Source organism: Nycticebus coucang, chromosome 22 (assembly GCF_027406575.1).
Source record: "Nycticebus coucang isolate mNycCou1 chromosome 22, mNycCou1.pri, whole genome shotgun sequence".
Classification (NCBI taxonomy): domain Eukaryota; kingdom Metazoa; phylum Chordata; class Mammalia; order Primates; family Lorisidae; genus Nycticebus; species Nycticebus coucang.
In genome coordinates this window covers 197106-209171 of record NC_069801.1, presented here as the reverse complement: position 1 = coordinate 209171, position 12066 = coordinate 197106, and the positions used below count along the sequence as shown (strand labels likewise).

General features: G+C 58.2%; 2 protein-coding genes across 11 annotated transcripts in view; one reads left to right on the top strand and one right to left on the bottom strand.

Moving 5' to 3' along the window:
- Positions 1 to 3417: 3417 nt before the first annotated feature.
- RNF223 (ring finger protein 223) lies at positions 3418 to 6265 on the top strand. Its single transcript, XM_053576888.1, has 2 exons — positions 3418 to 3536; positions 5064 to 6265. The coding sequence occupies exon 2, from the start codon at positions 5073 to 5075 to the stop codon at positions 5790 to 5792; it is 720 nt and encodes a 239-aa protein (XP_053432863.1). The 5' UTR covers positions 3418 to 3536; positions 5064 to 5072; the 3' UTR covers positions 5793 to 6265.
- A 4475-nt stretch (positions 6266 to 10740) lies between these two features.
- The window catches only part of AGRN (agrin), a 30470-nt gene continuing 29144 nt past the window's right edge, over positions 10741 to 12066 (bottom strand). For all 10 annotated transcript variants that reach the window (XM_053576062.1, XM_053576051.1, XM_053576053.1 and 7 more), the window contains one exon: positions 10741 to 12029. In XM_053576062.1, coding sequence (XP_053432037.1) covers positions 11872 to 12029 — 158 coding nt within the window. In that variant the 3' untranslated portion in view covers positions 10741 to 11871. The remainder of the gene's footprint in view (positions 12030 to 12066) is intronic.

Here is a 12066-nt window from a genome sequence, read left to right as displayed (position 1 = left end):
GCTAGGCATAGGCTTTGCCCCCATGAGCACTGCTCATCCCCTGTGGAGGGCAGAGTGACTGCACAGCAACTTCAACACCATCCTTGAGGCCCATGGAGATGAGTGAAGGACACCACAGTGGCTGTCAGTCTGTACAGGGGAGAAGCCTGGGCTTCTCCCCAGGCTGGAGGCCATACTGAGAGCCTAGCACCCATAGCTTCGCTGGGCTGCCAGGGCCCAGCTGCACATCTGTGATGTGGGAGCCCCCAGACTCATCCCCACAGAGTTTGCCTATGAGGGAGGCAAGGGCTGAGGTGGGAGGGCAAGATGCCCTTAGCCTGGGCAGCACCTGTGCTTCAGTGGGTAGGGTGCTGGCTCCACATACCGAGGATGGTGGGTTCAAACCCAGCCCTGGCCAAACTACAACAAAAAAATAGCTGGGCTTTGTGGTGGCGCCTGTAGTCCCAGCTACTAGGGAGGGTGAGGCAAGACAATCACCTAAGCCCAGGAGTTGGAGTTTGCTGTGAGCTGTGTGACGCCATAGCACTCTAATGAGGGCGACAAAGTGAGATTCTGTCTCTACAAAAAATAAAAATAAAGGATGCCCTCAGCCTTCTGGAAACCTTCCCTCTGGGGCCTGCCAGGCCTTCCTGCTCTTAATTCTGGGTCCTGTCCACCTCACACATAGTGGCCCTAACTGAAAACCCAGGGGTCTTGGGTTTTCAGCATGGCTGCTTCTGTATCCTTCCCTGTAGCTGGTCCACACAACTATCTCCTTGGCCAGCCCCGCACTTGCTCATGGCTTTTTTTTGGAAATAGAGTTTCAAGCTGTCACCCTGAGTAGAGAGCTGTGGTGTCATAGCTCACAGCAACCTCAAATTCTTGGGCTCAAAAGATCCTTTTGCTTCAGTTTTTATATTTATTTATTTTTGAGACAAAGTCTCACCATGTCACCCTCGGTAGAGCACTATGGCATCACAGCTCACAGCAACTTCCAACTCTTGGGCTTAAGCGATTCTCTTGCCTTAGCCTCCCCAAAAGCTTGGGACCACAGATGCCTGCCACAACCCCTGGCCATTCCTTGGTTGCAATTGTTATTGTACGGCAGGCCCAGGCCGGATTCGAACCAGCCAGCTCTGGTGCATGCAGCCGACGCCCCAGCTGCTGAGCCACAGGCGCTGAGCCAGTTTTTCTCTTTTTAGTAGAGATGGGGTCTTGCTTTTTGCTCAGGCTAGTCTCAAACTTGTGAGCTCAAGCAATCTACCTGCCTTGGCCTCCCAGAGTGCTGGGATTACAGGTGTAAGCCACTGCGCCTGGCCTTGCTCACAGCTCTTACTAGGCAGCACTAGGCCCCAAAAGACCAGCAATGCTGGGCCTGATGGTGGCATGGCCAGGGCATCAGGCTAGCTGTGTGGACGATGCTTTCTCTGCTGGGCATGGGAGGATGGTACTGGCCAGCCCTCCCCTTACCTGGAGGGTGGGCACCGAGGAACAAAGGGGCAAAGGCTGGACCCGAGTACAGCCCACACCTCTACACATCTGGGCCCAGGCCTGGAGCCAACTGAGTCAGCTGTGGATGGGCAGATAAGCCAAGTGGTCAGCAGGAGCTCCAGCCCAGGCCATATAGCATGGAGGCTGAGTATGAGGCAAGAAACCCAGTCTGGGTGGTCTCTGCCTACACTGGCTACACCCTGTCCTCTGGGCAAGGCACAGGGGCTTTGAGCCAGGTTGGAGGATGGTTCTTAGAGGTAAGCCCTCCTCCGCTCACCTGGGCAAGGACATCTTTATCTAGTCTATGTCTGGTGGGGGTCAGTGAGGGCTTTGTCCGGGGAGCCCACAGATGTGGGGTCAAGGAGAGGGAGACCCATGGGTACACACATCAGCTCCCATGTTCCCTCTTACACGTGTATGTGGAGCTCAGCACATTGGTGCTTGCTTGCCTGCTATCTGGCCTGGCTAGAGGGACCAGGTGGGCTGCCCACTGCCTGGATGTGTTGCCAAGTCCCTCCACCCCTGGACCCTGAGCCTCCTGAGGTCTTACAGGGATGGGCCCCACCTGTGTCCGGGCTGGAGTAAGGGGGGAGCCTGCCTCTGGCTGACCTGTGTGAGATCCAGCCCCAAGACTGTACATTCCTCAGGTCTTCCATCACCTTTGCCTCTGGACACTGACGGTCCAAGAGGGAGCCCAGAGTGACCTCAGAGTTTGGATATTCCCAGGAGCCCTTGGGAGGCTGTTCTCAGAGCAGCAATAGGGACCCAGGCCACTTCCTGGAGGAACATGTGACCTGGAGTCATGATCCTGATGGAATCTGGGGCCATCCTACATGCCCAGGCTGGCATTCACAGGAGCCCCCATAGAGTCCCCATCTCCCGTTGAGTCCCCATCCCCTCACAGAGCTCCCATACCTTCCAGGGAGTCCCCCCAATACACATGGAACTGCAACCACACAGGGGCCCTATATATCAGTCCCCCTAACAAAAGCCCCCCAGTCCCCTGAATTCACACTACCCAGGCCCCAGGACTCTGACCCCACCTCACAGCACTGGCTGAGGAGTCTTGGCCCTTCCTGAACTCAGGGCCCCCTCTTCCCCATGGCAGGGTCCTGGCCCTTGGGCCCCCCACACTGTAGCCCCAAATTAAAGAATCTAGGCCTTGGCACCAGGATGCCAGGGAGCAACACTGAGGGGCCTGGGGCCACAACTGAGATGGTGGTGGATGCCTGAGGTCACCCTATGGGGTGGCTGGGCCTTCTGCCTCACCAGGATGGGCCTCCGCTCCTAGACACACCACTGCGACACCCCCACATCTTAGTCCCAGGCCCACACCCAATAGTGGGGACCCCTGGCCCCTGAGTTTGACTTGCTCTTGCATTGAGGTCCGCTGTGTCTGGCCAGACAGCAGAGATGTTTCAGAGAGGCATGGGGAGGGCTGGGGCTATACTAGACCCTCACGCACACTGTGGGCCACAGGGACAGTGGTGTCAGTGGCCTCTCTCTGGGGTTCAGGTAGGGTTCCTGCCAAGAGGCCCACTCAGGATCTCAGGGGCTCACAGAGACCTGGAACAGGGCAGATCTGCTTCCAGAGGGGTGAGAGGGGCCTTGTTCAGGCGTCCATCCCCAGCCCAGACCTACTCAGGCTACAGAGCCTGGCACTGACCCGGCCCCACCCAGCTCTGACCCTCAGCTGAATCCCGCCTGTGAGGGAGAGGATAGGCCAGCCAATCCCTGAGGCCCCAGACCACACCCTTGGCTAGCCTGACCTGGAGGGTATAAATATACCTGCCAGGGCATCTCAGACAGCTCCACACCTGGGAGAGCACAACATTCCCTGTGCCCCCGAACTGGGACAGAGAAGAGCCAGTGCCTGCCAGACCTGTGCCTCAGGACAGCTGTTGGCAGCCACTCTGTGGAGAGAGACCTGCCAGGTATAGCACAGGCTGCTAGGCCTGAAGGAGGCGGAGTGAGCCCTGCTGGAACCAGGAAGCCCAGAACATTGCAGCTTGACTGTGGATGGCCAAGAAGACAATGCCCAGAACCCACTGACCCCTGGCTGCCAGGTAAGAGCAGCTCAGCCAGTTCTCACCCCACACCTGTGCAGGCCCAGAGTAGGGCCCTGTTATGGAAGGGTGGGGCCTGGTGCCAAGGAACTGGTTCTGTCCGGTGCACAGGTGGGAGGAGGGCAGTCCCCTGACCCTGACAAGGCTGTTTCCTGGCCCAAGGCCACTGTTGTTCTCAGGATGTCATGAAGTCACACGTTGGGTGCCTGGGGCACTTATGACATCACAGTGATATTGCTGTGACTCAGGTAGTCACAGTGATGATATGGTCACACCTGAGTCATTCCAAGCCACCTGGCTGGGCCTGCCCGCAGAGTCTGGGTCAGGGCCAGGCAGTGTTAGGGGCACTTCTGGGGCCACTGCCTGAGCTCCATGAGGTCCTATGACTGGGGCCTTGGAATCACTGAGACAATGAAAAATGGGTCACCCCCTGCCTGGGCATTTCCAGGCAGGACCCTGCTGACTTCTGCCTTCCTAGGATGGACCCCTAGGTGAGGAAGAGGTGGGAGGCAGGGCTGGCCCTGGTCAGCTGGGTGCAGTATGGACTGTGCCCAGAAGACAGAGCAGGGTCTCCAGGGCCCTTTCTTAGAAGTGGGAGTGGGCAGAGAGAACAGACCCTGTACCCCCAGGCATCCCACAGCCCCAGTTGGGATGGACCAGAGGGCATGCCTAGGGCTGGTGCAGGCCCTACCCCTGCCACAGCCACCAGATCCACATCGCCAGTCAGACACACTGGCCACATGGGGACTGATTGGAAGAAATCTTTAGGCCATTGACCACTACCCCTCCCTGTCTTCCTACAACCCCATGGGTTCTGCCCAGCCCCAAAGACCACACCCTACCCTTGCACAGCTGCCTGCAAATGGGGCCTATACCAACCAAACCTGATCTGGGCCTCCCATGACATGAACTGTGGACCCAGGCAGGAACATCAATGTTGTGGGTCCTTGTCATCACCACCATTCTGTCTGGGCAGCAGGGCCAGGTGGGCGGTCAGTGTGACACCCTGTGTACATGGCCTCCATCCCTGGGGCCCCTCTGGGCCATGCACCCTGGGATGCTCACCCCTGGCAGAGCCACATGATGAGGTGGAGGTGACCAGGATTATACCTTGGGGGAAGGGCCTCTGGGACACAGATGGACCTTTCATGGAGGTGCACTCCATGAGGTCCTATGGCTCAGGCCTTGGAATTCACTGAGACAATGAAAAATGGGTCATCCCCTGCCTGGGCACTTCCAGGCAGGACCCTGCTGACTTCTGCCTTCCTAGGAAGGACTCCTAAGTGAGGGACGGGTGGGAGGCAGGGCTGGCCCTCATCAGCTGGGTGCCAATATGGACTGTGCCCAAAAGACAGATCAGGGTCTTCAGGGCCCTTTGGCCAGACAGCAGAGATGTTTCAGAGAGGCATGGGACCCATCTCTGGGAACTTTGGGGTTGGTGCTGGCAGAGGAGGAGAGAGAGAGAACAGACTGACCTCACAGAAAGGAGGCAGACTGTGGTCACTCACAGAGGTGTCTGCCCCATAGTGCAGAGCCATGTCATCAGGCCCGCAGGTGTGGCACACAGCCGTGCCACCCCCCGGCCGAAGCAACTCCACAGCTTCTGTGCCCAGCTCCCCCAGCTCACCTGGCTCGGAGAAGGTGGCCTCTCCACTGGAGTGCTCCATCTGCTTCTCAGGCTATGACAACATCTTCAGGACACCCAAGGAGCTCACCTGCACCCACGTCTTCTGCCTGGAGTGTCTGGCCCGGCTGGCAGCTGCCCAGCCAGCAGGCCATCCTGGCAGCGAGGCTGTGCCCTGCCCATTCTGCAGGAAGCCCACGGCCCTGCCACCTGCTGGGGCCCCAGCACTGCGTACCAGCCGCCAGCTGCAGGCCCGGATGCCAGCGCACCTGAGGCATGAGGAGCCAGTGTGGCTGGAGGGCACAAAGCTTTGCTGCCGGCCTCCACCTGCCGCTCATGGCCATGCGCCTGGCTTTGTATGTGTGGATGTGGGCCTGAGAAAGCCCTCTGAGACCACCATGCCTGAACCAGCCCCAGTCCCTGTCCGGCGTCGGGGCCGCCTGGCCCGCTGCTGGGCACGCTGCAGGGACTGGAGGCGCATGGCCCTGGTCTCAGCCCTGCTGCTGCTGCTCTTCTGCCTGGTGCTCTGGCCCGTGCAGTGTGCACTCAAGACCGGAAGCCTGCGCTGCCTACCCCCACAACCCACAGCCACAGCCAGTGCCTTCTCCCTCAGGCCTTTGACCAATAACTAGGGTCACCAGCCTGTGCCCAGGTCAGCCACCCCACCCAGCTCCACAGTGAGCCCCCCACTGACAGGGCTCAAGGACATAGCAGCCACTGTAAACCCATCCTAGAGAGAGAGCACATCTTGGAGAACCCTATCTGGGCCCCACTAAGACCTGTATCCCATTCAGCTTCCCCTCACTCTTTGAGGCCAGGTCCTGATGGGATTAACAAAAAGATCCCCAAAGCCTTCAAGAACCACAGGATCCCCTGGGCCCAGGAGAGGAGTCAAGACCCTCCCCTCCCTGTGCTGACTTTTCACCCCTAGGCAGGGCTAGCCCCTCTGTTGGGTGGGCTGTCAGTCTTGCCCTCCAAGACTGAGGGACAGAAGAATAGAGGCAGGGCAGTCCCCCAGTGCTGAGATGACTGTAGAAACTTCCTAGCTGCCCCTCTGAGCTTTGAGAGTTGTACATTTTTAAATAAATTATCTGTGTCCACATTTGGTAAGAGGTCCCTGTCCTGTGCCCAGCCTCAACCCAGAGAATACCCCACTGGATCAGATGCCTGGAAGCCACAGGGATGGGTGGGCCCAAGGTTCCAGGGGTGCCAACTCCTGCCTCCTTTCGGGCAATTCTTGGCTACCCTCCATGGAGACGGAGAGAGCCTAGGGCCCACAGATCAGGGCTGGCAGGAAGGGTGGATCCTCAGCCACCTTTCCCTACCCCATAGCAGTCCCAGAGCCCTGCTATGGATTGGGGGGCCCCTCTGCCCATACCCCACTGTGGCCGCTGTAGGTCCCTCTGCAGACCCACCAGCCCAGCCTGGTGCATAAGGTGGCCACACCCTGTCCTGCCTTCAGCCCAGGAATCCTGCACCACCAGGCAGGCATGACCAAGAATCCTGTGCTGGTTCCAGCTTGGGCAGGTCTCACCCTCTTCACCCCTGACCTCAAAGTCCAAGAACAACCAGCTGAGTCTCTGTCTGGGGTGTGGAGGGGACTCAAGGAGACCTTGGAGAAGCTGCATCCAGTGTGGGGACCCACAGCACCCATGCCTGAGTTGCCAGCGAAGACACAGAACTGAGAACACGGCACTTTACTGAAACACCACATGGCTATAGACCATTCCACGATGGGGGTGACATCACACACAGTCATGCACATGTGGGCCACACCCCTCAGCACCTTGGCACCTACACGTGAGGTTGCATAGTCAGGTGGTCACCAGCCTCTCACAACGCACCCTCATGCGACAAGCATTTATCCATCTGACCATGACGGGCCAAGCCACCGCCCAGGTGAATCCCAGACCACCTTGATACAGGAAGGGCTGAAATGCTGGTGCTGCAGTGAGGTCAGAGACAGATGAACCCTAGTGCTCCTGGCCAATCACACAAGCTCCTTCACCCAGGGACAAACCACAGCCCTGCCTCCCCCATCCAGCCCTCACTTGCCTGCCCCGGGTTGCCCTGGAGCCCAGTTAGCGAAGGACTGAAGCAGATCCCAGTACCCACCCAGTGCTCAGGCACGAGCTCCTCAGTACAGTCCTCCGAGGGACGCCAAGGGCGCTGGTCACTCCCCGCGTAGGCGTGGGGCAGGCCCAGAGGACTTGCAGCCCCTCAGCGATGGAGGCCATGCTCGCAGGAGGCCTTTTGTGTCCCGCGAGGGAAGCAGGCGGTCAGCCCCGCCTACCCGTTACACCCACCAAGCCCCTGGACCTTCCAGGGGACTCCGCCCCCTGGAGACCCCACACCCACGCCCGGGTGGTGGCGCTCTTCAGGTGCTTCTTCCGAGGGAGGTACCTCTGCAGGTCACCAAGGTGACACTCATGCAGGTGCCGCCCCAACTGCTTGCGCAGGCGCAGATGCCCTGGATGTACCTCGGCGACGCGACGTCAGGTACTCGAAAGCGTACCGCACCTCCGGTCAGCACCACGCCCGAGCGATGCCGCCGCACCAGCTGGATGGTCTTTGGGACCTCCATGTTGCCACGGAACGCACACGCTCTGGGCGGAGCCAGCAGGGGCGGGGCTCCGATGCCCAAGCCGTTTGGACTAACCAGGCGGACTGTGAAGGTTCGAGGCGAGGCCGAGGACCCGCCCGCACTCGTGGCTCCGCCCAGGATATCAGGTCCCGCCCCACATGGCCACGCCCCTCCAGCAGTGCCCCGCCCCCGACATGCAGCTCTAGGTGCGGTTCACATGGCTGGTTGAGCTTGGCTGGGTTTCCGTGTCAGGCCAGCAGAATCCGGGCTCTACCGGGAGCATCACGGGTCCTGCTGAGCAGGGTAGGGCGGTGCAGAGGAGTGAGGAGGAGGCCTCACTTGGCACAGGAATCCCTGGCCACTCCATCTAGGCACTCCTTAGCTTGCCAGGAGTGCCTAGTAGGAGTGGTCAGGGATTCACCAAGGCAGAGCAGGAGGGAGAGGGAAGATAAGATGGAGACGGAGGACTGAGAAGGGGAAACTAGGGAGCGGAAGGACAACTGAGAGGAGGAGTAGGGATGGGGAGGGGAGGGATAATAGGAGAGGAAGGGGAAGAGATGGCCCAGCAGCCCTGAGCGAGAGAAGGGAGCAGGGAGCACGAGGGGAGAAGCAGGTTTTAAGGACAGTGGGCTCTACCTGGGAAGGCCCATCCAGGGGGCTAGGCACAGGGGATGGGACAGAGGGAGAGAATCTGCTTGGGACAGAAGTAGGCACCACTGGCTTACAAAGGAGACTGAAGCTGCTGAGATGGGCTGGGGTGAGGTCACCAGGCCCAGTGAACAATGGCTGCCCAGAGCTCACTGGATTGTGAGACAAGGAAGCCACTCAGGCCAGGGGTGTTGGATAAATTCAGCTATGGGGGGCTTTCCCAGCTCAGCACAGACCTAAGGACTCCTGACCACTCCTACCCACAGCATACCTGCTTCACTGTCTTCGAAGCCCACCAGGGCTGGGTGCCACACCTGCAGCTCCTGCCTCCAGTAGGCATGGCATTTGGCCAGGCACTGGACAGCAGTGTGCCCTGGCTAGTGCAGAAGCACCTGTTCTGGTGGGAATGCCTGCATCAGCCTCGTTGGCAGACACCCCACCCTTACCCTGCACGCCACAGGGACACACACATGCATGTGCCTTCTTTGGGGGCTTTCTGGAACCCTCTCCACTCTCCAGTGTCCCACAGGCTCCTTCTCCCAGCTAAAGAAGCACTCAACAGCCAATCCTACCTGGCCTTGCCCCACCTCCCTGTTAGTTGTGACTGTGATATGTGAGTTCTGATGGACCAGCAGACAGCCCTTTGTGGCAATGTGATGGGCATGCCCTTCCCCACTTCATGGCCTGACTCCTCCTCTGTGGTCACTCTAAAAAGAATGGGCCAATTGTCAGCCGTTTCCCCAGCAGTCAAGCCCCAGGGAATAAGTCTGTACAGATGTTGCCCAGAGGAGCCCTAAGTGGCTCGAACAATCTAGGCAGGGAAGGCGCATAGGACTAAGGTTCAGTCTGACTGCTCTGAGGGTCCCTGCCCACCCTTCCTTGAATGTTTGCTGTCCTGCAGGGTCCACATGTTGCCCATGACCCTTGGGACCCTGGTGCAGAGGCAGGTATGGGTGCACCCCAGCTCTGGATGGGCGGAGCAGGGGGACAGGTGGGGAGGCCCTCAGGCTGCATGATGCAGTTCTTTTACCACAGTGGCTTTTGTCCCAACATGGGTCCCCCATGAGGCCAGGAATTTGAGCTGAGGACTAAATCGTACTCATCTGGTAGCCCAGAGCCTCTCAGGATGTCAGCAGGGAGAGAAGCATGAATGAATGAATGAATAGGGAAAGGAGAGAATGAACAGCTCCCCTAACCCTCTGCCTGTCAGGTGCCACCCCCCCAACCCCCCTGCCCCAAAGCATTGCAACTAATCTCTGCTGGAGGGGCTCTGGGACATCCTGACATCTTATTCTGAAGTGTCTCCTTTGGCGGCACAGAGGACACCCAGGGTCCGGCCAGGAGAGATAAGCAAAAATTGTTGCGAAGGAGGAAGTAAGGTCCCTGAAAGCCCATTGCAGATTCTCCTTTAACCCACTTTTAAAATCATCAAAAATCGTCGTGGAAAGTTTTCTCTTCCTGGCTCCATAGCTGATGCATATGGAAACAATGAACCCCTCCGAGCAACACAGATAACTGATCAAGTTGGAATTTGCATAGGTAAATCAGAAAGAATGCCACTGTTGATTGCATTTCTTAGAAGTGAAATAATGGACCACAACACAGTCTGTCTCAAATACTTAGTAACCATCATATTTTGGGTTTGAGGCCTAGAGCTCTCCCAGGGGAGTCAACCTGGGGCAGTTCCTACGGAGTGGCCAGTGGGTGAGGCTGCCATACAATGACCTCCATGGCAGTCATAGGTGAGGCCACCAGGCAAAGGGGTATCAGCCTGAGACACTGGAGGGGAGAGGTTGGAACCCAGGAGGTGGCTTCTGACCCCCAAATGGACCCCCCACTCTGCTAAACCACATCCTGCACCCAGAGGCCCCCACTTCCACCCCAGATGGGCAATGTCCCAAGTGTGGGAGCAGAGGTGGAGACACAGAGTCAAACCATGGACAGGAGTAAGCCCCCCGCAGCTCCCCAGATAGCCATGAGCCTTCCAAGCCCCACTGGACCTGCCCTGCCCACCCCTGTCCACCCCTGTCCAGCCCTAACAACCCTCACCCATGGCTTCTAAAGCACAAGCCACATAGCCCCTGCCTTCTTTCTTTTTTTGCAGTTTTTAGCCAGGGCTGAGTTTGAACCCGCCACCTCCAGCATATGGGGCCAGTGCCCTACTCCTTTGAACCACAGGTGCTGCCCTTGCCCCTGCCTTCTTGAGTCCTGGATCCTGGCTCATTGGCTGCCTCCTTCATTCAGAGCCATCTTATGGGAGTTCAAAGCCTGTGTCCTCACCACTAAGCTGATCAAGAAGCAATCAGGCTGCTGGGCTGGGGGCTGAGGAGAACAGATCCAAGTGCCTCTTTAAAGTTTAAGACTTTATTTCATGGTGATTGACACACACATACTGGAGTTAGTTACATGGTGCCACAGGCTCCCTCTGGCCCCCACACCAGCTCCACTGAGAGTCTGGGCTGCCACTCCACCAGCTTTATCTAGTGTAGCTCCCAGGATTGGGCAGGGGATTGAGGGTGGGGACAGCATGGGACATTGCAGTTTAAGGCATTTCTGGCTTCAGAGCCATCTCTATTGCCCTTGCACCTGCTCTTTGGCCTTGGTCAGATGCTAGGCCAGCCCCTGATCCATCTCAGATGCCAGACCACTGTCTCTCACACTGGAGCTGCAGTGATGGTGTCAAGCCAGGGCAAGAAGGATGGGAGCACCCAACTCCAGGAATCAAATAAAATCAGTGCATGAAAAATGTGGTTGGTAGGCCAGGACACTAAGGCAGGCAGGTAGACAACAGAGCCATTTCACTGCAATACCTTGACCCTCTGGAGGCTCCTCCCAGGAACTGGGGCATGGCCACATCCAAGGTGGCTGGGTAGATGGACAGGGCCAGCTGAGAAGAAGCCCCAGAGGGGCCTGGGTCTGGCCTCTGCTCCCCAGCACCTTAGAAATGGGGGACTCAGCTGGGGGGGAGGAGGTAAATGTGGTCCCATGAGTAACAGTGTTTCTAAATCACAGGATTGGCACAGGAGGTCCAGGCCAGCCCCAGTGAGGCTGGACACAGCCCACAGCACACACAGGAAGGGGCAGCTTAAATGGAAACTCAGAAAGGCCCTATGGGGATTGCATGGGGTGCCCCCTCAACCTTGGCAGTTCCTTTCTGCTCTGGGACACAGGCCAGGGGACACGAGAGGAGCACATGGTGGACACATGGGGGCACAGTATGAGGCCTGAGGTGTGACACCCTGAGGCAGAGGGGCTTCATCCTGAGGCTGCCATCAAGCCAAGCCCTTCATGCTGTCATGGTGCCCCACAGTCCCTCGGCATGGGTTTGTCTCTGCAGCACGGCTGCCTGGACGGAAGTGGGGCCGGGCCAGCAGTCCCTCCGGCCAACAAGCAGGCAAGAAAACCATTATCAAAAAGCAAAAAGTTTACAAAAATAGAAAATAATTACAGCAGGGTGGGTGGTGGGCTCAGATGCCAGCTCATAGAGCAGGGCAGGGCTGCAGCTTGGGCTTGGTAACAGCGTCCTCCAGCAGGCGCAGTGGGCGCTGGCCCACGACCACATCCTGCAGGCAACCCACAAAGCCTGTGCTATAGGCTTTGGGTAGTGCCTGGCCGGCAGGCAGCTTCTGTAGACCCCCTGTAGGATAGTGGAGAGTCACCCAGCTGTGACTCAG